Source organism: Cervus elaphus, chromosome 8, assembly GCF_910594005.1.
Source record: "Cervus elaphus chromosome 8, mCerEla1.1, whole genome shotgun sequence".
Lineage (NCBI taxonomy): Eukaryota > Metazoa > Chordata > Mammalia > Artiodactyla > Cervidae > Cervus > Cervus elaphus.
The window spans coordinates 6,323,271-6,349,698 of NC_057822.1; the positions used below are offsets into that span (position 1 = coordinate 6,323,271).

Below are 26,428 nucleotides of genomic sequence, written 5' to 3' on the forward strand. Positions count from 1 at the left end.
CTTTCAGTATGGCATTATTGATAATTGTTGCTGGGGGAAATAGATATTTCCTATGACAGGTTGCCTTTGACTGTTGCCAACTTAGTCTAGTGCCCTCTGCTGGAGTCTAGGATGAAAGGGAGATCAGCTATGCTGGGGTCAAGTTCCCACTGATGAAGACAACATGTCAGTAGCCAGGATCATAATTCGTTGGCCTAAGGATTTCACTTGAGGTACCAATATGAGGCTATTCCTCAGTGGTATGAACAAGGGGGCCCTTTGTATTCACCTGCTAAAGCCCCAGCTCCAGACTGGGAAACCATTTGTTTCTCCCCATCCTGCCAAATTGGAGGCTTTATAATTGCAAAATCTGGGTGCATCTTTTGACTGGGCTTTTGGCTTCACTCTTTGACTATGCTTCACGCCTTCATCTTGTCAAATGAAGAGGTCTCTGGCACACCACCTTCATGAACTGTGGTGTGGAGGAAGCGAGAAGAGTGGCAGAGAACAAATAGCCAGAGCTGTGGAGCTCCTAGTTTCAGGCTTTAACCTTTCCCTCAGAAACCTGGAAAAATGACATTGGGAATGGTTCCTTAAGGTTCTTCATGTGATGATTTGACCTTTTACGTATTTAAAAAACAAATCATGATAATTTGTTTCTCAAAACTGTGTTTTATTGGTGACAGGTTTTATTTTTTTGCCTGGTAGTTAAATTTTTAATTAATTTTTATTTTGGGGACATTATTTTTATTAATGGAACACTCCTAGTTCTCCCATTTGTTTTGGAAGACAGAGTCAATCCTGCTTATCTGATAGTGATGTGACACCTCTGTGTTGAGCCATATAGGACTTTTTCCTGTTTTAAATATCATCATTTGGAAGAGGTACTTAATTCCACAGATGTTGCGCAGTGTAACCCTGTTTTGGTATGATAGCAGTTTAGGGGAGGAGCCAAAGCACATGCTTTGGTGATGAATTATGTCACTGTCTGCAATGGTAAATTTGTATTTTTCTCTCTTAGATGGTGAATTTAAAAGAGAAAATTAAAGAACTCCATCAGCAATACAAAGAAGCATCTGAAGTCAAACCACCCAGAGATATCACTGCTGAGTTCTTAGTGAAAAGCAAACACAGGGATCTAACTGCCCTGTGCAAGGTATGATATACATACATGCCTCGCTGATTTTATTTGGAATCCTAAGTGATAAGTATAGATCTGGGAAGTTTTGGCCATTAGCCAGTCACAGGTGCCTAGAGCAGTAAGAAGGGGGTTTGGTACGCAGGAGCTCTGGGGACTTAATGGGTTAGTTTTGTCTGCTTTTTCTGCAGAATTCCTGCCTTGCTTTCACAGTATCATCCTTTAGCTTACCCACATCTCAGGTTAGCCCTCTGTGATAGCTTATCCCTGACAGTTTAGAGTAATGTTAATGAAGGTGGACTTTAGAGTTATTGGAGTCAGACTGTCTGGTTGAAGTTTCTTAACTTAGAATCTCCTAGCCATGTGACCCCTTAGTCACCTCATCTGTGACATGGTGTTAAGTACTACCTCACTTGTAGAGGGATCTGAAGTGCTTAGTCATACTAGGGACACAGTAAATGCATGAGAAGTGAAAGTCACTATTCTTTTCTATCCTTACTGTGTAAAATACTAGTGTATTTCTTCTTCATCCTCTTCCCCCACCACACTCTCCTGTTACATTGTAACTTGTCTTCAGGAACAACTATCCTTGCACCCTGACCCAGCCTTCAGCCAAGGCACCCTTGTAACTGACCTGAACAGGGATGTGGTGCAGGCCTGACCCTCTGTGGTGTCAATAACTAGATGCATCTCTGACTCATCCCGACCAACCCGGTTCTCTTAATTCCACCAGGAATATGATGAATTAGCTGAAACACAAGGAAAACTAGAAGAAAAACTTCAAGAGTTGGAAGCCAATCCCCCAAGGTAAATGCTCCAACAGATAACTTTTACTCTTCTTTCTGTTAAATTTAGAAGGAAGATTACAAAGACCCTGGCCTTTTATGTATGTTCAGTGAATGCATTGTAGATTATTTCATGAATGGAAAGTGTCTGTGCACATAGGACTACTTGTCAGGTTCCTTAATACTCTCTTCTTATATGTTAATATGTAAGAGTGTCCTAGATACTTAAATCAAGGTATCTTTTTAAAACGATAGCTTTTTCCCGTAAGATTTGGTATATTAATGAAAATTGTCTTTGAGTGAGGTAGAAGGTGGTATTGCTTTAAATTTCAAAATTCTGGGGATTAGAAAAGTGTTACCCTCAATTTCTGTTGGACTTTTGACAGTGTGCCCTTATGTGGTGACAAGCGCTCCACGGGGCATCTATTGTCCACATACATCTGCTGTTTCTCTAGTCAGGGATGCCGCCTGTCTTTAAAAAAAAATGCTTTATTCAAAATGTAAAACAACAAAAAAATTGATACAAGTCAGCTTTTATAATGCAAGGTAAATAGTATAAAGAAGACTTTTTTTCCAAACTAATTTTTTTATCTGAATTACAGTTAGGTCTTTGCTTTATGTAGGAAGCTTGGCATTGCTCCTGGGCACTAGCAATGAAGGGTTTAATAAGACAGATGAGATTTTGTTTTTTGACTTAGAATTTCTTCATAAAAGGCATAGTCCCACTGAAATCATCAACATCAGCCCATTGAGAATGGTAGTAATGCCCTTTAGTAACCTTGAGCTCCTTCGTTCTCATTTTGCAGTGATGTATATCTCTCATCAAGAGACAGACAGATACTTGATTGGCATTTTGCAAATCTTGAATTCGCTAATGCCACACCTCTCTCTACACTCTCCCTTAAGCACTGGGATCAGGTAAAAATTCCTTTGTCATGTATTTTGTTGCACGTGTCTCTGAGAGGGCTCCTAAGAGAAACTGTTAATTTGTCTGTATGTGTGTTTTTAAACAGCTTTAGTTAGTTATAATGTATATACCATAAAACCTATTTTAAGTGAGCAGTTTGATATTTTGCCAAACTTACGTAATTATGAACCAGCACCGCATTTAAGACATAGAATGTCGCTGTCATCCTGAGAGGTCTTCTCTTTGCCCCTTTGCAGTCAGTCACCCGCCCTTCAGCTCCTGGCCCTGCACAACCACTGATTTGCTTTCTGTCGTTATAGTTTTGCTTTTCCTAGAATTACATGTAAACTGAACCATACAGTACATAATTGTACCGTCTGTAGCCTTTTGTGTGACTTTTCATTTTGAGATTCATTGTTGTTGTATGTATCAGTAGTCTGTTCCTTCTGTTGTTTAGTAATATTCACATCCATTGTATGGATATGCCACAGAATGCATCCATTCACTGGTATGTTGAGGGACATTTAGGTTGTTTCATTTTTGGCTATAAATAATTGAAGCTACTATGAATATTCATGTCTTTCTCTTGGGTAAATATCTAGAAGTAAAATTTTTACTGTGGGAGGTAGATTTTTAAAGTGTTTTCCAAACTACCGTCTCATCAGTAGTGTACACAAGTTCTGTTGTTCCACACCCTCACCAGCACTTGATACTCTACCAGCTTTAAATTTTTTAGCTGTTTTAATGGTTGGTAATTTTTCACTGTGGTTTTAATTTGCACTTTTGTGATGACCAATAAAGTGAAGCATCTTTTCATGTGCTTATTGGCCATTCATATGTCAGTTATTTGGTGAAAAGGCTGTCAGATCTTTTGCCTGCTTTTTAAAAATGTAGTTGCTTGTTCTCTTGTAAGAGTTCATTATGTTGTTCAAATCCTGGATTTGAAGGTTTATGGTTTGAAAATTCTTTCTTCTACTCTGTAGCTTGCATTTTCCTTTTCTCAGTGATAATCTTTCAAAGAGAAATATTTTTAATTTTATAAAGTCCTATTTGTCAACTCTTTCTTTTAGGCTTTGTGCTTTTTGTATCCTGAAAAATGTTTGTCGTAACCGGGACTGCAAAGATTTTCTATTTTCTTCCTAAAGTTTTATGAATTTAGCTGTTATGTTAGGTCTATGACTCACTTTCAGTTAATTTTTATATATAGTGAGAGGTGAGGGTAGCTCATAGTTTTCTGTATGTTATCTTACTAATCTAGCACCACCTTTTCTCTTCGTTTGTCTTTGTCACGTTAGTTGAAAATCAGCTCTTCCATTCAACACCTGTCTCTCGATACGCCACTGTCACTGTCCTGATCACGGTTGCTTTATAGGACATTTTGAAATCAGGTAGTATAAGTTATTCACCTTTGAAAGTGTTTTGACTAGTTCAGCTCTCTCAACTACAGATTGGCACTTGCCATCTGCCTCTGCAGGGATTAAATCTTGTGCTGCTGCAGCTAGTTTTCATCATCCTCTGAACGGAGTTTAGGGCAGAGAGCAGAAATGAGGCACTCTCTGCTCTGGGAAAAGCTGGCAGAACAGGTCTTCATCTAGTTAGATATTTTCCAGAGCTGATTTTATTAGCCTACCTCTTGTATCTCTGGGATTCCCAGATGACTCAGAGCTAGAGTCCGCCAGCCAATGCAGGTGACACAGTAGACGCAGGTTCAATCCCTGGGTCAGGAAGGTCCCCTGGAGGAGGAAGTTGTAACCCACTCCAGGATACAGTCTGTGGGGTCCTAGAGAGTCAGACACAACTGAGCACGTACACACACACACACACACACACACACTTGTATCTTCTCGTATCTAGAAGAGCACTAAAATCCTTCATGGTGGTGTCCGCTTCTTGGGACTCACAGTAACGAGACCAGCATTAACCTTCTGCAAAAAATATGTGCTTTGATTGCATGTGCTCCCCAGTTACCAAAATCAGTAGGTACCGGCTTCCCCCTGCTTCTCTGGAGCAGTTTCCCAGAGCCTCTGAAATGCTGCCTCCCTGACTATAATCCTCATATTGCCTCAGATAGAACTTGCAACTCTAATTGTGCGTTTTTTTTTAAGTTGACATGTCTATAAAATTTTAGAACCAGTTTATCAGTTTCTACAAAAATTACCTTCTACGATTGTCATCTTAACAATAGTGAGTCTTCAAATCCTTGAACATGGTATACCTCTCCGTTTATTTAGGCTTTCTTTCATTTATCTCAGCAGTATTTTGCAGTCCTCGGTGTCCCAGTCTCACATATCTTTTGTTAAGTAATTTTTAGGTGTTTTCAGTGTGATTTACTCTTGAACTTGTGGCAAATCACAGCATTTCTTAGATGCTAATGAACCAATCTCTAAATCTGAGACTTGGGCCAGACTTAAGATTGTACAGGAGTAAATGTTATATTTTACTTACATATTTTCATTTTTACTATTCATTTTCCTAGTAAAATTATTTTGACTTCCTCATCTTTAGATCCTGTCCTCGTATTCTTTAGAATTTGAGTTATGGTAAGGATTGGACTTGTTAGTGGTACATATCTTGCAGAATTTCCAGTTTCCTTATGGTTTTTCATGTAAATACTGAATTACTCCTATCCTAGTCACTGATGTTTCAATATATATTCATTTCAAGTTTGAATGTAGGTGATGATCCATATGGAGAACAGATGAGTCAGTCACTTAAGTAGTGAATGTTCTGCTGCCAACCCAATATATTTTTATCTAATTCCTAAGAATTGTTGTATGTTTTTCCCAGAAGTTTAATGAATAACCTTCAAAAGTTTTTCATTTGGAAGATTTTTCAGTAAATTCAGAGACATGAAATCATTTTGGGAATTCTTCCAGGCCAAATCTTGACTTCTTCACTCTTTGGATTATCTTGGGCGGGTCTTTATAATCTTATATTGCCTTCGTCTAGTTTGACCAACCTTAGTTTTGGAAGTTTTCCTCGACTTTAAAACTTGTAGGTTTAGGGCATGAAAATGATTTTGCTGTTATGTAGCAGAAAATGTAATTAGGAGGGTGATCCTGATGTCCTGCCAAATCTGTCGTGCAGGCAAAAGCCAAAAACTGCTGTGGTAGCTAACCATCTGAATTTACTGAATCAGCTTTCTTCCCTCTCCTGCCCTCTAGGGGCAGTCTGAGCTTGGTGGTGTAGGGCTTTGATGTTAGAAAGTCTGTCTCAGGAAAAAAGAAACTGCCCTAATTTCACTGCCCAGAGTTAGCCATAAGCGACATTTTGGCTTTTTTTTTCTTTTCCCTTCAGTTTCCTGGGGCAGCTGTAGCTGAAGACTGAGGGATTGCCCTTTAATTTATGTCTTAGAATATTGACTTTTCATAAGCTCGTGTTTCTTCAGCATTATTTTTTAGGACTCGGTATAAGTGACATCAGTTAGACTAAGAAAGAATGAAGACGTGCCCTTTTCTGTCCGCTTTAGGATGATGACTTTGAGTTTACTGGCAGCCACCTGACAGTGAGGAATGGCTACTCCTGTGTGCCTGTGGCTTTAGCAGAAGGCCTGGACATTAAACTGAATACTGCGGTTCGGCAGGTTCGCTACACAGCTTCAGGTACGTCTTTTCTAGTAAGATAAACCTCTTACTCTGAAATAGAGTACTGATCTTCTGTTGAGTTTGACCTACTGAAAAAATATTAGTTACATTTCCTGATAGAGTGTCTTATAAACTATGATTCCTGAATTAAGTTTTTTTCATTTACAAAAGTATTGAGCCAGTAGAGCCTTTAGAGGTTCTGACCCCATCATAGTACAAACCAGACAACTGGGGCAATTTTCAGAGTCTCCAGTTTGAATGGATTAGCAGTTAGCATGAATTTGTTTGTTACTGTTGTTGAGTTGCTAAGTCATGTCTGTCTGCGACCCCATGGACTGTAGGGTTCCAGGCTTCCCTGTCCTCCACTATCTCCTGGAGTCTGCTCAAGGTCATGGCCATTGAGTCAATGATGCTACCTAACCATCTCATCCTCTTGCTACCCTCTTCTCCTTTTGCCCTCAGTCTTTCCCATCATCGGGGTCTTTTCCAGTGAGTCAGCTCTTTGCATCAGTTGGCCAAAGTATTGAAGCTTCAGAAGCTTTAGCATCAGTCCTTCTGATGAATATTTAGGGTTGATTTCCTTTAAGATTGACTGAATTAGTTTGGTATTTAGATCCAGTGAGTTTGGATCTAATTTTGCTAAGTAAATTCTTAAATACCAGGAATTGGGCCCCTAGGTTCCATTGAGAGCCACTCCTTGTATTTTACCATCTGCATCATCGTCTTTGGCTTTTCCTGTTCAGGTGGGCTAACTACTTAGACTGGTTTCTCGTTTTTGGAGCAGTTCTGCTGATAGGTTGACCTCAGAGACTGAATTGCCCTTTGATTCCTATGGTAGTGGTCTCTATGCTCATTTTTGCTGCTCTGAGGATACACTTCATGTGGAGTGCAGAGAACCTATCATTCCAACCACCTTTGGAATCTACTTGAACACCTTACAAAAGCTTTTTGACCCCCTCTGTACGGACTCTCATGACAAATGGAGATGTGGCCACCAATCTTGCCCTCCATGGCCCCTTTTCTGGAGTTGCCAAGATCACCACAGATTTTTTTTTTTTTTTTTTACAACAAATGAAACAATTTTCCATTTAATTTTCCCCTCAGAGGCAGCTTCTAGTTGATGGTGTTAAGAAGATCTGCGGCCTTTAAATAGCCACTTGCAGGCAGGTGGAGAACAGTGAAACTAGCTTTTTGTGTCATTTTCCTTAATTCTGCAGCCACAGAAAATGGGCGTGTATGGAGTGCTTTATTCTTATTTTGAGCTGTTTGTATATTTTTTGTAAATTATGTGAAGAGGCATTCATTGAGGAAAACATTGAACACAATTGAGAGAAAATTACATTAACTGACTTACAGTACCTTTTCTGTGGTCAGCTTTGAGCTCACTCATATCCTGGCAAGCTAAGCATCACACCCTGGTGCATCTCAAGGATAGCGCGCTCTATGGTTGCAGGCCGCATCCCCTAGACCTGCACAACAGTCTTCTGTCTTCGGGCACCATTCGCCTCTTGGTCCTCATGAGCTCCTTAACCACAGTGGAGAGGTATTGCTTCTATTGGAATAGGCATTTACTCTTAATTTTGGCCTAAATTTACAAAACTTTGGTAAATGATAAGGTCTTGTTAGTACAGAAGAGCACTGGGGTATCAGTCAGGAAGGTGTGGGGTGGCATGGTGGTGAAGTTCGAGGACTCTGAAGTTGACTGTTGGGTTTGAATCCTGGCACTTGTTAGCTATATGGCTTCAGACAAGTTTACTTCTGCCTGTTTTCTTTTGTAAAAAATGAGTAGAACTGATTTCATGGACAGGTAGTAAGAATCCCCTGAGACAGCATGTGGAGTCTGCTGGGCACTAAGTGTTCAGTGCCCTCGTCAGTATCATCCTCATCACTGGTAAAGCCTTTTCCCTCCAACCTCTCTAGGATGTGAAGTGATAGCTGTCAACACCCGCTCCACAAGCCAGACCTTTATTTATAAGTGTGACGCGGTTCTCTGCACCCTGCCCTTGGGCGTGCTGAAGCAGCAGCCGCCTGCTGTGCAGTTCGTGCCGCCTCTTCCCGAGTGGAAAACGTCTGCAGTCCAGAGGATGGGGTTTGGCAACCTTAACAAGGTAACGGGGCACCTCCGCGTTCCCAGTCTGACTGCCCTTCACTCGGAGAGAGCTGCGGGTTTAACATTTTGTTGTGCTCTAAACTGATGTCAGGGTGAGGGCTGTCTGTCCATTCCCTTTAGTTCCTAATTATATGTGAAAGTATCGACAAGGACTGTCTTCTGAGGTCACCTCTCAAACCCAAGCCTAGAGAGAGAGAGTGCTAAAGGTCCTCCTGAGTAGTACTTTTGTAATAGGGGTGTCTAAACTTGCATTGAGAGTAGATTAGAAGAACCTTTCTGAGGAAGAAGTGCGTCCCTGCTGAGACCCAGCTGTGCCTCAAGCCGCGTTCTCCGAGCTCTGTCACCGGCTCACGTGCTTCTCTGACGACAGGTGGTGCTGTGTTTTGACCGGGTGTTCTGGGACCCAAGTGTCAACCTGTTCGGCCACGTTGGCAGCACCACCGCAAGCAGGGGAGAGCTCTTCCTCTTCTGGAACCTCTATAAAGGTACTGCCTCCTCGTTTTCATCCTTCTCACACCCTTAGAGGAACAGAGAATTAGTAATGCTGTACTTGCCTTCAGGGAGCGCACAACTTAGTGGGAAATACATATAGGAAGGAGGGGGCAGCCTCAGAGTGGGGCAGCGAGTGGAGGCGTGACAGGGTGCAAGCCCAGGGCGCTGCGGAAGAAAACATGGAGGAGGAATCCACTCAGCCGGGGCCAGGCCCAGGAACGCTTCCGGGAAAGGACAGCTTGAATTCCTCATTCTCAGACTCTTGTATCTGACCTACCCCTGAATCTTTGATCACTTCTTGTTTTATATTCTTATGTAATTGGGTTGCTCTTAACTTTATATAGAACTTTTTTTTAAAAAAGAAAAGTATGTTTAGATGCTGCCTCATTCTAAGAAAAAGGTGTAAGACATTCTGGGCAGCAGTTTCAGGAGGCCTGGCCTTGACAGTGCAGACACAGTGATGAACCAGTTTGACCGCCACCCTGGTTCTTGCCATCACTGCTTACTGCCTGATACTGAAGCATCCTGCACGTAGCCACCCTTCACCCTTCATTTGCTCCCTGGGCACGGTGCTTCCAACGACCGCTGAATGCTCTCTCTTTCCCACTGCCCACCTCCCAGTCCAAGCCACTCTTACCTGTGCATTCCTGTCTAATCACCAGTAACCACTGACTGCTATCCCTGCTTCTTTCTTTTGATGGTTTTCATTTTCATGGCCAGCGTGAAGGGTAATTAATCTAACCCTTCTTTTCTATCAGCTTCCTCATTGTCCATCCCCTCCCCAGCCTCCAGACACCCTTGTCTGCTCCCCTGGAACCCTGAAATGCACCATCCTGTCTACTACTTCCACGTTGTACTGGGGCCTCTGCATTGTACTGGGGCCTGGGCTGGGGTGCTTTTCTTTGTCCCCTTTTCTTTCTTGCCAACCTAGCACACTCTACCCAGCCTTCAGTCTTGACCTAAATGACCTTTTTCAAAGAGACTTTCCAGGATACATCTGTCCCCACTGCCTCAAATGTAAATTATGTCCTGTGTTCTTTTCTGTTTTCCTAGCTTTTATCATAGTTCATAATTATGTATCTGATTTTTTTTGTTGCTCTTTGGGGTATATAGTCTATAGTTTTTATATCCCCAGCATCTAACACTGTGCCTATCACGTATCCTGTTGCACACAGGGCCATGAAATGGGTGAGGAAAGGTAATGGTGAGTATGGAAGGGCCTCGGATGACAGCTAAGAGGCTGCAGCCCTGGTCATGGAGATGTCTTGAAGAATTCTGTGCCTAAATAAAGGGACACTTGTTAGCAGGGTCTGAAGTGGTATCTTCAGGACTTCTGTATTCTGCCAGGTTATATGCAGTGAAGTACATGAGTCACGTTTCACTTACTGTGATTTGCCAGCTCCCTTCAGGGGACAGGATTCAAGTTCCTAGCTCAGAAATACATCTAGCATGAGTGGTGCATATCTAGTCTGTTGGCCATCAGATTTCAAACAGCCAAGAATGACGTGGGACCTGATAAGGAAGTACTTGGGGAAAGTCTGTAGGACTCTAGAATTATCCTTTGTCTCTTCAGCTCCAATACTGTTGGCCCTCGTGGCAGGAGAAGCTGCTGGGATCATGGAAAACATAAGTGATGATGTGATTGTTGGCCGATGCCTGGCCATCCTCAAGGGGATTTTTGGCAGCAGTGCGGTGCCCCAGGTGAGTAAGCGGGGCGGGGCAGGCAGGGATCTGGGGCCGTAAGACTACAACAGGGTTTGACGGATCGCCAGTCGCAGCATAATTCTTAATCAGGGCAGTTTCAGCCAGAATCAAGTGTGTGCTGGGTTTACTGTTTAGAGTTCATGCCCCAAGTATAGTTTTGAGAAAAGCCCCCAGTGCATGAGGCCGGGGATTGAGAAGGCTGTCTGCTGCCTTTGTTCACTTGTGTTGTCTGTCGTCTCTACTTGTGCAATCACACCCCTCACCTGCCCCCCAACTTCCCCGACCACCTTTTAGATAAAGTGGCCAAACTCCCTTAAGGAAGTTTTAAGAGATTATCTTGATTTTTTTTTTCTATTATTCTTTCTTTAAGTCCATTGAAACACTCTTATGATTCCTTTGAGATAAGGCATATTAATGCTTCATGTGAATTTTAAAATCAAAAGGGAATACAGGTCAAGTCCTAGGTAAATCTCTGGATTCATAGCAGAGAAGGCAGCCTGGAACCTCCTTGCAGCCTGAGAAGGCATCTGTGTTTTGTTTCAGAGCAGCAGCATTTATCACTTGGCCAGCACTCATGTCTCACTGTATCCTAGCCCATTACAGCTTTTCCACCTTTCAGAAATGCATGATTTGTCCTTAGTGTCCAGTAATAACTTCCACTTATTGTTTTTTTCTTTAGCCCAAGGAAACTGTAGTGTCTCGCTGGCGTGCTGATCCCTGGGCCCGAGGCTCCTATTCCTATGTAGCCGCAGGATCGTCTGGAAATGACTATGACTTAATGGCTCAGCCAATCACTCCTGGCCCCTCAATTCCAGGTGCCCCACAGGTGAGAAACTGGCAGACTCTGCCTGAGCTTATTTGGAAATAGGCCAGTACCCCAGGATTTCAGGGTGAAATAGTGCTATTGGTTTGGTTGTTTTTTTTAGATTTTAATCTTTTAAAAAGATTTTCTTCAGATTTTTAATCTGTTCTCGAACCCTTTCAGATAATCAAGAGCAGAAGGAAAGGGAGGAGAAATATTGTGTGTCTTAGTTGTTACTTATAGGCTTTGTCAGTCTAGTCTGTGTTCAGAATGGAAGAGTCCAAAGTATAAACCAGTTCCTTTTTCCTTATTCAGATTGTGTGTGTTTTAATCTTTAATTGTGCCCCATTTTGTACTGGCTCATAGGATTGTTGCAGCATCCCAGTTACTTAGCGGCTTCCAGGAAATGCCCCTAAGAAATAACCTGAGGTCTTTATGAGCAGTCATGGTTTCCCAGAGCCCTGTGGTGAGGGAGGTCTGCTCTAAACTGAGGCAGGTGTCCCAGAATAAGAACAAGTACTGTGTTGTCTGTGATTCAGAGTAGTCAGGACACCACGCCCCCAGTACATGCTACATCAGGCAAAGGAAGGTCTACTGGGTGTTCCCCAGAACTAAACTGATAAATAAGCCCAGGTGCAGGTAAACATCACCCTGGAACTAAGGCTGCACTGAGCTTCAGTGCCCTGGTTCTACTCCTGTGTGCTTTAGGGAGTTGCCTGCTAATAAGGGAGACCCTTTTTGGTAGGATGATGGACCAGTAATGGAACGGAGGTAGTGAGCCTTCAAAGGCCAACAGGAGTTTGGCAGTTCAAATACAATAATAAGGCATATTTGCAGCCTGCTGATTTTCTCTTTTTTTTTTCCCCTGAAATAGCCTATTCCTCGACTCTTCTTTGCTGGAGAACATACAATCCGTAACTACCCAGCCACGGTCCATGGTGCTCTGCTGAGCGGGCTGCGAGAAGCAGGAAGGATTGCAGACCAGTTCTTGGGGGCCATGTACACCCTGCCTCGCCAGGCCACACCCGGCGTCCCTGCACAGCAGGCCCCGAGCATGTGAGACGGCGTGTTCTAAGGGAAGCAGCCCGCGCGCGCGTCTCCTGCTGCATAATAAGCAAAGCTCTTCTAGCAAAAAGTACAGATTCCACTGAGACACTCGCCCCGCCTCTGGGCTCCAGCTCGCTGCTAAGCAAAGCCCCTAATGGCCAGGTGGCCGAGGAGGTGGCCTCCTCTGTGACTTAGAGCTAGGGAGGCACTTGTTCCATTAGTCTGAGAGTCTGTTCTTCATCAAGACTGAGGGAAGCAAGTACTGGGAGAAGGTCTTAGTCTCTGTCTGTGGTGGTTTTTTATATTTTGAGAATAAAACTTCATAGAAAATCAGGACTGATTTTTGTTTCCCCTTGGGGTTAGAGTTCTATATAAAGCAGGGGTGATACTCCTTTGAAAATGCCAAGTTTGCCAAGTTTATCCATGTTTAAATGAGATAAAATGGTTTGGTGTGATCAGAAGACAGGACCAAGGGGTTTCACATAGAAGCAGAACGCTTCCTTGTCTGTGGGGCTAGACTTGCCCACCACCAGGACTGTGGGGTGACCGTGTGCCACGGATATGGACCTGCAGGTCATGCATATGGGTGTTAGGAAGCTGAATGAATTTCCAAGATAAAACACAAGCTTTGACACAAAGGTTGGTTGGGCCTCTGGCAGACCGTTCTGGCTTTATTCCCCTAGATTCCCTCCCATGGGTGCATGCTGACTTTCCACTTCTCTCCAAGGTACTGATGTGAAAGTTTTAAGGAGATCAAGGGTTTAGATAATAGCTACGCAGACTCTGTCAGAATATTCCATTTCCTTGCTCCTTCAGCTTCTAGTGACTGTATTCTTTGGCTTGTGGCCCCTTCCTCATCTTAAAAACACATTACCCAGTCTCTGCTTCCATCATCACCCTATCTTGTTCTGGTCTCCCTCTTATAAGGATACTTCTGATTTCATTTAAGGCCCACCCAGATCACCTCTCCTATGTCAAAACGCTTAGTCACATTTGCAAAATCGTCTTCGCCATGTAAGGTTAAAACGTTTTTACAAAAAAGGAACAGCACCTGTTTCTTCCAAAGGGCTCCTAACAGACTATGTTACCGGTTAAGTGTGGGTACATAATCTGCTTCAATAAATTGGATTTTACTCCTGTTAGTCAATTCTTTCCTAAGAATAGTTTAAATGAGGTTTTATCCTTAGTAAGATTTAAGGACGTTATAGTCTGACTAGAAGGTGGAGAGGGAGAGGGCATTTTCCCTAGGTGGAATGAATGACAACCATGGGAAAATTTGCATACCGGGATTAGGACAAGTGGTGTAACCATGACGTCAAGGTGAGAACAGGGAGCAGAAAGTATACTGACTTTGGAATACAACCTATATTTGAACCCTGGCTTTGCCATGAACATCTGTTACCTCAGGGGCTTAGGTGTCTGATGTAGTGATATGTGCTCTTTAAAGAGTTTGTGTTATTTAATGATATAGGCAGCCTGGGAGATACAGATAATTGTTTTGTGTGTATTTGATGACAGATAAGCCTAAAAGTAAAATGCAGCAATAAAATAACTGCTTTGTGATTCTAACTCCACTTACGTGAGTGTGAGGAAACGTCCATAGCCTCAGCTGGGTTTCCAGCCCTTAACGGCATCTGTAATTGGCTGAGTATTTTCAGTAAAACACAGTGAAATACACTAGCTGCACCAGTGCATAGCAACAGTTGTACACAGACATGACATCAAGGAAAACGGCATCACTGACCCACACTCACACAGAGCATGTGGAAACTAGGGAGCTTTATTGGTTACATATTGTGCTGCAGAGCCAACAGACCGCATTAGAGCCAGAGGATACATGCAGACAGGCAGCTTCAACTATACACATGCACCCCAGGAGCCCTGAGTCACTGCTCACGGCTTTGCCCTGGTTTCCAGCGACAGGGTCTGGCCTCCTTGGTCCCGTGCTTGGAGCAGGAATGTAAAAGAAGCTGCTGCACCCAGCCTCCAAGGGGCACGGGAGCGGCCAGAGGACCCGCCTGAGCGAGTGGGTGGAGACCAACACACTGATGCGTCCCCAGCCAGGGGGCCTATTAGGTAATAACAGTTTATTTGAGGGCTACTTCCCTGGCCCTCCCAATCTTTAAAATACAAAAAAAAGAAAAAATAGACTTTATTCTCTTAAAAATACATTCCATTCAGTACATGTTCTGAGCTGTGAAGCAGCAGGAAAATAGGGCCCCTTTCCTATGATCTTGGCTGTGAGGCTGTGAGAACCCTGTTCCCAACCTGGGGTATTTAAAGGGAATCCCTAAAAGCAGCTCTTCCAAAGCAGTCTTGTCAGAGTAACAATAAGCCCACACCAACAAAGGCAGCTGGGGACCCAGAGATGGGGTCACCAGTCCTTTCCTGGGAAGTGGGAGCACTTGGCACTAACCCACTGAATGTAAAGAAGTAAAACTGCCCCGAGACAAGTCCAAGATCAGTACAGACGCCCCCACCCCCATGAGAGGGTGAGGAGTTATGTGCAAGCTCGCCTGTGGCTGAGGTTGGGGTCCTTGGCCCACTGCAGCCCGTCCGCCACCCGTAACTGTTTCCTCGCCTCACAAGAGCAGGACAGCTACGGTTTCCCTGCCCACCATCCCCGTCCTTCCTTTCTCTGACTGTTCCGAGTGTCACGGGTGGTGAGGCAGGCGGCAGCAGGTGGCGGAGACCAGCTCCTCGCGTGTAGCCAGCTCTGCCTCCAGCACCCCTTCCTCCAGCCGAGCAGCTCTTGGAGTGCCAGATTCCCCGACCCTCCTAGGAGCCTCCCACAGCCACACACCTGCCAGGAAAAGTCCGAGTCAGAGCCAGGCTGTGGAAGAGGCTGGTCGTAAAAAGTGGGTGTGTTGGCTGCGACAGTGGGAATATTTGGCTTGATAAGACAATTATTCAACTACTAGGTCTCCCATTTGGAAGTTTCCTCCAGGACCTCTGATGGTGAGGTCCGGGGCCAGACAGTCACGCCTAGATTGCTTTTCGGAAACGGGCCTTCCAACTTTGGAATTTTGAGAGCCAGCCTTGCCAGCCATTTGAAGCCCGAGGAACTGCGTCTCTAGCCTTCACTTGCTATTACAAATAGTATTTTCTGCAATGGTGAGGACGTTTAAAAATAAAATCTATTTTACAGCGGGCTCTAGAAAGTGTGCAGAATAAGGAAACAATATTTATCCTGAAATAATTGTACAATCAAACCCTATTGCACTCAGAGTTTAAGTCAGCAGCCCCAGCAAGAGGGCCCCACAGCCGTCCCTCTCCCACAGAGCATTCTGGGCGGTGGCAGACGCTGGTGCCGCTGAGCTGGGGAAAGATCCAGACTTTGGCACCAGGAGCTGTATACAGCACCAGAATCCAGGGCTCCAAACGCCCAGAGAGAAGAATGACTGGCGAGACCTCTGCAGGCACGTCTGGCGCCTGTTTCCACCCGCAAAGAGCCACAGACCCAACTTCCTACAGTCTCAGTTGATGACCACACAGGTCTGATTTCCTCTGGACTTGAAGGGTTGCTGACCAGTGAAGAATGGCAGGGAGGCTACAAGTGAGGGGTTGCAGCCTTGAGCCAGGAAAAGCAGCAGGAAGAGATTCTGAAAACAGCATCTTGAGCATCTGAGGCAGCAATGAGGAGAAAAGGCAAACCACATTACAACCCTTAGATTGGCAAAACTCCGGGAAATGGGAGTATGAGCAAAACACTCCTGTCCGTCAAAGTCAGGGAGGTGCTCCCCACGCCCCCTCCAGGTCTGCCAGGCCTGGCGCCAACGAGGGAGGGGCGAGTGCTGGTCCCCACCCCGAGTGGGGGCAGAGAAGACGCGAGGAGCACTGGGTGGGAGTCCGTGGCCTGCTGCGCGGCCCTGGGCAAGGCTGGTGTTGAGAAGGGCCACAGAGACCACCTCACCCAGCCCTTCCGTTTCACAGACTGGGAAAGCAGGCCAAGGTAACTTCTCTGAGTTCATCCTCTCGACATTAAAACACAGGAAACTGGAAAGAATAAGGCCCAGAAAAACAAAGGCAGTGGGAAGGACACATGTAAACCCATTTGGTTAATAGCTTCCAACAGTGAGAATTACCCCCCCTACAGGGTGGAAACAAAACTTAAAATGCCAGGTTTACGACCCTCAGAGACCATTTTAAAGAACTAATTTTATAGATAAGGAAACTGAGGCCCCAAGAGGACAATGATTTGCCCAAGGTCACACAGGAGGGAAGTGTAAAGCCATGAAGAAAATTCAGCTTTCTCAACCTTGACTCCAATGCCATCTGTCATTATGAAGGAACAGTGTTGGCTTCATAAAGGCAGCCTTTGAAAAGGGATCCCTTTGAACTGAGAGAATGCTATAGAAAAAGCAGTGCGAAGAATATATGGTTCTTCCCCACGGGATTGGTATAAGGAAACTGTAATCAATTTTTATTTATGTGGCTTCCTGAAAGGTTTGCTGCATTCTGAATTGTATAAACCTGGGGCTCTTGATGGGCACGTATTACCTTTCCTCCAATGAAGTCATCACAACGATCGTTGGTTTGCAGAACTCATGGGCCCGCTTCTGGTAGGAATGCATCAACTTGGTAAAGTGCGATACCTCCTCCACAGGGATCAGGAGGATGAACAGAGTCCACGCCTTTTTCATGGAGCTATTGCTTTATGGAGTGACTAAAGGGAAACTGCTTCTTCCTGTCCACTTTCCCCCACGCTGGCACTTCCTAGAAGGTAGAGGATGCTGGGTCTGGCCCAGTGGAGTCTGGGAATATTCCAGAGGAGGAGATAACGCAGCAGCTGCAGGGGAGGTGCAGGCCAGGCCAGCAGCACAGTTGGCGGCCAGGGAGGGAGACGCGTGAGGCTCGTGCGCTTCCAGGTGCCTTTGGAAGGTGAGCAGAGAGCCGGGGTTGGCGGGGAGGGATGATGCCATTCCAGTAGGCAGGGTACCCGTGTGCTCTGCCCCCGGAAAACAATGGTCAGCCAGGGGGACAAGTCAGAGAGACGTCAACCTAAAGGGTAGTTCCGTAAACGCTTAGAGGCGACACAGATCTCTCTCACTGTAAAAGTCTGAGGAGCTCCACCGGGGAAGAAACGGAGGCCCCCCCAGATGGAGCTGATGGCTGGTGGGTGCGCAGGCCCCTTGGGCAAATGATGAGTGAGCTGGATGCGGTGAGGATACTAAGGAATCAGAACGTTAACCACACAGAAGGGGTTGCCCAACGACACAACCCACCCAGGAGCTGGGAGGAGATTTGGCTGCTGTTGGGTGGTGGGGATCCAAGGGGTTCTCTAGATCTTTCCTCATTTGGGGGCCGGACTGGCCCATCCTACCCGGGGCACAGGGACAAGGAGAGAAAACTCATGCATCAGGGAAGGCTGGGCCCGGGTGACCATGTCCCACGTGTAGTTTCTGATCCCCTCTGGCCAACTGGCAAGCAACAGGCCACAGCCGGGCTCTCCGGCACAGTCTCCCAGCCATGGCCTGGCTCCTTCACAGGGCACAAAGGTGGATGAGCTGAGAAGCAGGGGCAGAGAAGACGGCAGGCGTCGCCCGGCCGGCTCAGTTGTCCTCGGCACAGGGCCTGGTGGGCCGCAACCGCTCCTCAGCCCGCGTGCGCCCGGGCTCCGTCGGCCCCTGCTTCACGGACAGTTCAGACCTCTCGAGGGAGTTGTGCAGTCGCCTGTAGACGCTGAGGGTGCAGTCGTCCCCTTCCTCCTGTGCCAACAGGACGAAAGTCAGCTACGCAGGACAACCCAAGTGAGGAACGAGATGCCCGCACACCCAGCCCCGTGGTCCTTCCCAGCAGGGGGAGATGGGGTACAGAGAGCCCACGGCAGAGCTGGAAAGGGGAGGCCGGCAGACAAGCTCCCGTGGCCAGCTCTGAGCTGCTCAGGGCTCCCGAGGTAGACTGGAGGCTCACAGCTGAAGGGGAACCCCAAGATGGACCGCACCAGAAGCAGGGGCACTGAGGTGGGGCCCCCAATAGGGGCCAGCAGTCCTGGAGGGCTGCAAACGCAGGCTGCCTGCCTCTCGGGGTCAGAGCCATGTGCTCGGTGGACAGGCAGGGAGGTGTGAGAAGGAAGATGGCCAGCGCTTATCCGACTTCCCGCCCACAAACTACCAAAGGCTCACAGGCCTTTCCTACCGGATCCCGTACGTGCCCTTCACCCTACACTTTTCAGACAACCAAAGCTTCAGCTTCATCCAACTTTCTCCACTCCTTGCAGAATTCTGCCTTTCGAATGCTCTTGTTGGTCCTCCCACCCAAGCAAATGCAGATCAGAGAATGCAAGTGTGAGCGAGAAGGTCCAGCTGGCAAGGCAAACGAGCACTGGGTTTAGAGATCAGAATTGTGGATTCAGATCTTAGCTCTTCGGGTAATTCTGCTGGGTGGCCTTGGGTGAGGCACCTTGTGTCTCTGACCCTCAGCTTCTGTGTCTGAAACACAGGAATAATATCACCGCCCCCCACAGACCCCAGGGCTGCTGGAGAGAATGAATGGGACGCTGGGTAGAGAAGTGCTGTCCGGTATTGAGTACCCTGTAAAGACTCCCAGGGCTTTTTAACCCAACACAGTCACCCCCTGCCTTTTAAAAGAAGGGAACAATATCTTGGGTCGAAGATGTCTTTCTTCATCACAGGACTCACATCTGAAAGACACTGCCGGGGGCTTCCCACCACATGCTGATCTGGCCTCGGACCCTCGGGTAAGGGGAGATTCTGGATCTGTCTGTTCAGTAACAGGCCACACAGAGACAACCAGCCCTGCCCTCAGACTGGCGGTATAACGGGCTAGACAGACACGGGGGATAAAGAGTGATGCTCAGGCGCAAAGCCTATCACCATAGGCCCAGGGTAAGCCCTAGCTCTCCTCAGCCCCTACATGCCAGCGGCTGGCAAAACTCTGCAGTCTAACCTGAGGTAGCCAAAGCGCTCCCTGCCTCGGCCCGCCTCTGCCTACAGAGAGGGCGCGGGGCTCGTTTCACCAGCGCCTCCCAGCAGCCTGCGTGCCCCTCTGCAGGGCCAGGAGCCGAGCGCCTCTGGCTGCTCCGGCAAACCGCGAGAAGAGGCCGCATCTCTCCTCTTCTGTACCCTTCATGTATGGGGGCAAACGGAAAAGACAAATTGGGAAAAGAGGTTTTGGAAATTCATGCTGCTCTCTGCCCAATACATTCTGCAAGGTACTGCCCTCTTCTTTCCAGCCCAGTCCACCTTATGTTCAGCAGTCCTCTGAACCACGCAGTTCTTGCTCAGTGTCTCCTAACCCCAAAGTCTCCAGCATCCCGAGTCACACAGGCCGGGGGAAAGGAGAACCAAGAAGAAAGCGCAGGAGAGAAGGGCAAAGGTGGGAGGAGAAGGGGGCAACGGGGAGAAGCGGGACCTACCATGCTCACCGAGTGGTTCCAGGCCTCAGCTGGGACGGCGTCCCCTGCCCGACTCCGCCGCGCGAACACCTCCGACACAGTGAGGCTGCTGTGGGTCCTTCTGCAGGCGAGCTCGGGGGCATCCCCAGAGGTGCCGCTCCTTCGAGTGCCCTGCTCAGAAAGGTACGAGCCGGGCTGCTCAAAGTCTGAACAGTCTGTGGACGATCTCTGGGTGTGGAGGTTGGGAGACTCCGCGTGTTTACCTACCCGACCTGGGGAGTCTTCTGAAGAGTTCACGTCTCGTCTGCTCTTCCAGGCGTTGCGCACAGTGACGTGTCTGGCATCCGAAGCGCCCGCTTCTGAAGGCGCACTGTGGCTCTTCCACCTGATCGTCTCCGCTGTGGGCGCGTGGCTGCTCCTCTCCACGGGGTCCGACGGCTTGATTATAATGCTGCTCCGAGAGACCACAGTTTCCGGCCTGTTCTTCGGGGACCCATCTCCCGTTCTCTCCGCTTCGCTGAACTGCAGGGTGATGTCGTGTTTGTGGATGGAGAGCTCAAAGGGGGCGCTGACGTGGTTGCTCACTGAGGCGGGCTCCGGCAGCCCCACCTGGATGTTGCCGGTGGACGTGTGCCTCTCCCGCGGGGCCTCACCCGGAGCGGCTCGCGGGCTTCCACTGTCCGAGGGGTAGATAGTTATGCTGCTGGTCACTTTGTTTGGCCCTGGTCTGGAAGCAGATTTCTGTTTTTCCAATGCGGCCTCAGTTCCAGATCCTCCCATGATTTTTTTCACATCCTTATCAATGATGACAGGTTTGATGATGGCTCTAGACCGCAAGGCCTCTCTGGGGCTGAAGGGCCGCTGGCTTTTTGCCCCGGGGCCGTTGGCCTCTGGGAGCTCCATGGCATTGGTGGAGGCTCTGACAGCTTTCCCAGATTCATTTTCTGTTCCCACGTCTTTATCATTCTCAAACAGGGAGGCTCTAACCCCCCGGGATTTGGCCTTTTCTCTCGCGTGGGGCTGCTGCGGGGGTTCTGGCTCTGGAGTGATGGTCGTGTTCACCAACTTGGCAGTAACAAGAGACACCACGTCCATGTCATCGTCCGAGTCTGGCTTCTCTCTGCCACTGGACTTGGTGACTCGACACCTCAGGGCCTCATGCTGACTACTGTCTTCCATCACAACTGCCACAGGTTGTTCAACTCCTTCTTTACTTGAGGTTGAAAAGCCCTGAAGGATGTTCTCTTGGCTCCTGGAGCTATACGGATACTTTGATAGAGGTGGAGTCTTGGAACTGGGGAAACTGGTGTCAGCCTCCAGGCCACTGGCCGCCTTTTTCCCCTTAGAGAGCCCTTCTGAGGAAGATCGTCGCGATGTGGCCAGGGCTCCAACGGCTTTAGAGCTGCCAGAATCTGCAGCCGGCGTTGTTTGACTCCCACTGCCAGGCACATGCCCCCTCTTGCCAAAGGGGGCCTCAGTGGAGGTGTCGGAAGCCTTGTCACCTCTCCCCAGCACGTCATTGGAAACAGATCCATGGGTGTTATCACTAAACGTTCGTGTTGCCTTCTCTACTTTTCCCTTCAACCCACTCTCAGCACCTGGCTTGGGAGCGCCCTTCCAGCCCTTATTGTGCTCCTGAGCGGCCGGCGGGTAGCGGCTGAGCACCGACGGCTGCTCCCTGGACTTCTTCCCTTCGCTCTGCGAGGAGCCAGACGTGAATCGATCTTCGGCTCTCCTCGTCTCCTGAGCCCCACTGTCTGCACCTGGCCCTGCGTGGGAAGCTTTGGCTGCCCTCCTGCTGGTAAAGCTGGGAGAGGAAACCTGCCTGTTGTTCAGAGGGTTTTCATTGTTGAGAGCCAATTCCCTGTTCCGGTGCCTTTCCCGCTTATGCTGAGGGGACAGTTCCCGGGCCGTGTGCTTCATTGATGCCTCATTCCCATGGCCTCTAAGCTTAGTCCTCTCATGCCTGCCTCTGCTGGAGAGGAAAGCGTCTTCCCCTTCCACCTCCCCGTTCTCTAATTCTTTCTGTTTCTTGATTTGTAGCTTTATCTCCTCCAGCTGGCTGGCTAAGAGTTTGTTTTTATTTTGTTCACTTAGGTAATTATCCTGAAGATCATTATTTTTGGCCCTCATTTTCTTAAGCTCTTCCTCCAAAGATTCAAAATGTTTGATCTGTGTCTTAAGTTTCTCAATCTCTTGGTTAAGGTCTTTTACTTTGTTGTCTTCCTGATTTCGGTTCTTTTCATTTTCTGACTTGTTTCTTGTTTCATTCTCGGCCTGCTTCAGGTAGTCCAGAGCGCCCTTCCTTCTTGATTCTTTGGACGGCAGTGTGGAAGAGATCCCATCTTCAATCCGCAGGTCGTTCCTCTCCAGAAGATTAGAAGCATTCCTGGCGTAATCCCGGTTTATTTTTTTGTTCTGCTCTAATTTCTGAGTAAGCTCTCTTATGAGTTTCTCGTTTTCCTTCTCCTTTTCATTCCAGTGTTTCCTCTCGCTGACGAAGCTCAGAGTGAGTGACTTCAGCTTCTCTAACTCGGACACTAAACCCTGCTCGGTCTTATCCAGCCGGTCCTCGGAAGACTCCAGTTCTTTCACTTTGACCCGGAGCATCTCCAGCTCCGAGGAGATCTTCTTCGTCAGGTTTCTCTCCTCATTCAGGCTCAGACAGAGCTGGGTGCAGTCATTCTTACTCCTGCTGAAGGCCTCCTCTAGCTTCTCCAGTTCCGCCATCCGTTTCTGAAGCCGCTCAATCTCAGATTTCAGCTCCCGGGTGAGGTTTTCCTCCTCTTCAAGCTTCTCCTTCATCAGCTGACAGAGGTCCTCTGCTCTCTTGATTTCCTCATCTTTGCCTTCAATCCTCAGCACTCGCTGGCGCAGCACTTCAATCTCGGCTAACATGCTGGAGTTGCTGCCTTCTGCCTGAATCACCTTGTCCTGGAGGTCCAGGAGCTCATCCTCTGCTTTCTGGAGGTTTTTTGTGGCTTCCTCCAACTCATCAAGGCGGCGGCTTAGACTCTGTAACTTGAACCGCAGGTGGCGGCTGGAAGCAGTGTCTTTGTAGCTTGTAAACTCAGCCATGTCTACTGCCAGCCAATGTGGGCTCCCAGAGGCAACCAATTCCACTCGAGGGGATGAGAAACGGTTACCTTTCTCTTGGCATCCACAACCTTCTTTGGCAGTTGGAGACCATTCTCAGTCTACAGAAGAAAGCAGAAATCATGTTAGGCAGCAAATCTAAAGTCTCCACTTCAGCTCCCAGTTGTAAGAGTTCCCATATGTAATTCTTGAGCCTAGAACATGGTAAGTATTCAAATTTACTGAATGACTAAATCTGACTAAACCTGCAGGAAAACACTGGTTCTTTATGGCTGATGCCTAGTTTCACCCTAATGAAGAACGCCACCAATGGCAGCATAGCAAAAAGACACAGAAAAATGCCTCATTCACATGACCAATTGTTCCATATTCAGGAAGCAAACTCCCAACCTAAGGAGGATAAAAATAAAATCTGCACTTACACATCATAAGGATACAGCAAAATACCACAAGATCTTTTTAAAAGCAATAAGTTGGGGGGAGAAAGGGAAAATATTCTGTGAAGAAAGAAATAACAACTGCACTGGATTCTCAGCAGAAACTTTTAAGTGGGTGTCAGTAGAAGATAATAAGACATGATAATAATATCTTTAAAAAGTTCTAAGAGAAAATAACTGTAACCGAGAAGTAAATAACCCAGAGGAACTATGAAAAAAAGATAAAATAAGAGACAGTTTTTGAGACTAAGAAGAAAATAAAACCTTAAGTGTTTATTATTAACAGACCATCACAGAAAGATCGATTTATGGATATACTTCAAAATATAGAAACTGACCACTTAAAGAAGGCATGAGATGCAAGACAGAAAAGAAATTAACCTGAACTCAAGCAATGATTCAGTTAAACAATAAAGATCAACTGAGGACTGACTGGGGCGAAGAACAGGATAAAACCAAAGTGGAACTAAAACACTAAACAATAATAACATGTAAGTCATAAAGAGAGAAATCAGAATTCAAGTGTTCTTAAAATGTTATATTCTTTGGGAAGAGGACAGTGCCATTACAACTAACCTCAGACCCTGTTAAGAATAGATATTAATCACATATCTGCTAAGGTATTAATAGGCAGAATATAAAAAGAACTCCTAAACTTAACAACAAAAAAGAACCTGATTTTAAAATGGGCAGAGGATTTGCATAGACATTTCTCCAAAGATGATATCCAAAGATGACTACTATCAAAAAAACAAAAAGTATACAGACATGAAGAACTAGAACCCTTATACACTGCTGCTGGGAAAATGCTGTATGAAAAAACATGATGGTTTCTCAAAAACTTAGAAGCAGAATTACCATATGATCTAGCAATTCCACTTCTGGGCACATATTCAAAAAAATAAAAGAATGACCTCAGATACTTGCACACCTGTTTTTGGGGTTTCCCCCCCACCTCGTGGTGGCACCATACCACATAGCTTGCAGGATCTTGATTCCTCAACCAGAGATCAAACCCCAGGCCCCCACCAGAAGCACAGAGGTGCAGAGTTCTAACCACTGGACCACAAGGGAATTCCCCATACCTGTGATCATAGCATTTTTCACAAAAGCCAAAAGGTGGAAGCAACCTAAGTGTGCACCAGTGGATGAATGCATACACAACATGTATATACATACCATGAAACATTATTCAGTCTTAAAAAGGAAGAAAATTCTGATACGTGCTACAACATGCAACATGGATGCACCTTGAGGACACTGTACTAAGTGAAATAATGCTGTCACAAAAGACAAAGTATTGTACGATTTTACTTACATGAGGTATCTGAATAAGTCTTCCCTGGTGGCTCAGACAACAGAGAATCTACCTGCAGTGCCGGAGACCCAGATTCAATCCCTGGGTCAGGAAGATTCTCTGGAGAAGGAAATGGCAACCCACTCCAGTATTCTTGCCTGGAGAATTCCACGGACAGCAGAGCCTGGTGGGCTACAGTTCATGGGGTCGCAAAGAGCCAGACACAACTAAGCAACTAACACTTTCACTTCACTGAAATAGTCAGATTCATAGAAATGAAATACAATGGTGATTGCCAGAGGCTGAAGGAAAGAGGAAATAGGGACTTGTTCAATGGGTATAAAGTTTCAGTTCTGCAAGATAAAAAATGTTCTAGATATTGGTTGGACAACAATGTGAATATATACATAACACTAATAAAGCTTACATTTAGAAATGGTTAAGATGACACACTGTATGCATTTTTTGCCAAAATAAAAAATATTTTTTTTAAATGTTAAGGCACAAAAGAAGTAAAAAGCATAGAGAAGGAGGGCAGACTTTCAGTTTTGGGCCCAGCATGTAAGGAGCTTCTAAAACCATCACTTCTTCCTGACGATAAAAAGCTGAAGAAACAAAATCAACAACTCTCCTCAGATCCATCAGAGAACTGAGGCCTCAGAGAAAACCGCTTCCCCCAAGTTAGACAGACAAGCTGATACAGAGAATCACAGTTTACCACAGCATAAATGCCTAAGTGGAAACCTCCATGGGAACTAGTACCAGAGTAGGAAAACCTAAACTGCACTGACAAACTGCAGTTTTGTCAGCGTGGACACCTTCGGGAGGCAGAAGAACAGGCAGCTTGTCTCGGGTTTTTGGGGGGAGGTGGGGAAAGATGCGCCACACTTTTGTGAGCTGTATCTCCAGGTCCCCACAGTGAAGATGGGAGGAAAATCCCCTTGCGCTGCCAGCTGGAGGAGGGTAAAATTAACCATTATGGAAGCAGTGTCACAGCTACTGGAGTCTTATCCAAACCTACCCGACCTGGGGGATGGGAAATGCCTAACTCCTGCCCCCTCTAACGTTCTACATGGAGGAAGGAATACGCCCAACTCAAGCCCCCCTGTATCACCCAGGGGTGGGGCAGGGAGAGGGGTGGCGTGTGGACCTGACAATGAGAAGCATGTGTGAAATTCACAGCCCAGGGGCCTGAGGCTCACTAAAAACTCAGACCTAATCATGGAACAAGAGAATACTTCCCCTACACCTGACCACCACATCACTGAAGGCCTACTCACCCAAGTTCTTTTTACCCATCATGTTCGGCTTTCAACACAAATTACAAAGTGTACTAAAAACTAAAAATACAGTTTTTAAAGAAACAGAGCAACAATCAGAACCAGACTCAGGTATGGCAGAGCTGTTGGAATTATTAGAAATTCAAAACTATAATATGCTAAAGGCTCTAATGGAAAAAGTAGACAACATCCAAGAACATCTGGGTAAGGGAGGCAAAGAAATGGAAATTATAGTAAAGCATCAAAAGGAAATGTTAGAGGTCAAACTCACTAACGAATGAAGAACGTCGCTGACTGTCTCATTAGCAGACCAGACACAGCTGGTAGAGTCTCTGCACTTGAGGGTATGTCAGCAGAAACTTCTAAATCTGAAAAGCAAAGAGGAAAAAAAAAGGGGGGGGGGGATGGAACAG

The 26,428-nt window shown here is 46.5% G+C and overlaps 2 protein-coding genes across 14 annotated transcripts in view; one reads left to right on the top strand and one right to left on the bottom strand.

Annotated features, from left to right (window-relative positions):
- The window catches only part of KDM1A (lysine demethylase 1A), a 63,930-nt gene extending 51,049 nt beyond the window's left edge, over positions 1 to 12,881 (top strand). For both annotated transcript variants that reach the window (XM_043909183.1, XM_043909184.1), the window contains 9 exons: positions 1,001 to 1,135; positions 1,851 to 1,924; positions 2,709 to 2,820; positions 6,279 to 6,411; positions 8,314 to 8,501; positions 8,874 to 8,988; positions 10,569 to 10,696; positions 11,379 to 11,525; positions 12,376 to 12,881. In XM_043909183.1, the coding sequence (XP_043765118.1) occupies positions 1,001 to 1,135; positions 1,851 to 1,924; positions 2,709 to 2,820; positions 6,279 to 6,411; positions 8,314 to 8,501; positions 8,874 to 8,988; positions 10,569 to 10,696; positions 11,379 to 11,525; positions 12,376 to 12,561 (1,218 nt within the window). In that variant the 3' untranslated portion in view covers positions 12,562 to 12,881. The remainder of the gene's footprint in view (positions 1 to 1,000; positions 1,136 to 1,850; positions 1,925 to 2,708; positions 2,821 to 6,278; positions 6,412 to 8,313; positions 8,502 to 8,873; positions 8,989 to 10,568; positions 10,697 to 11,378; positions 11,526 to 12,375) is intronic.
- Positions 12,882 to 14,310: 1,429 nt separating this feature from the next.
- The window catches only part of LUZP1 (leucine zipper protein 1), a 96,939-nt gene continuing 84,821 nt past the window's right edge, over positions 14,311 to 26,428 (bottom strand). For 8 of the 12 annotated variants that reach the window (XM_043909177.1, XM_043909175.1, XM_043909174.1 and 5 more), the window contains 2 exons: positions 19,927 to 23,102; positions 14,311 to 18,256 (listed from right to left, as the gene is read on the bottom strand). In XM_043909177.1, coding sequence (XP_043765112.1) covers positions 18,101 to 18,256; positions 19,927 to 22,983 — 3,213 coding nt within the window. In that variant the 5' untranslated portion in view covers positions 22,984 to 23,102 and the 3' untranslated portion in view covers positions 14,311 to 18,100. The remainder of the gene's footprint in view (positions 18,257 to 19,926; positions 23,103 to 26,428) is intronic. The other 4 variants (XM_043909182.1, XM_043909181.1, XM_043909180.1 and 1 more) reach the window with 4 other exon arrangements.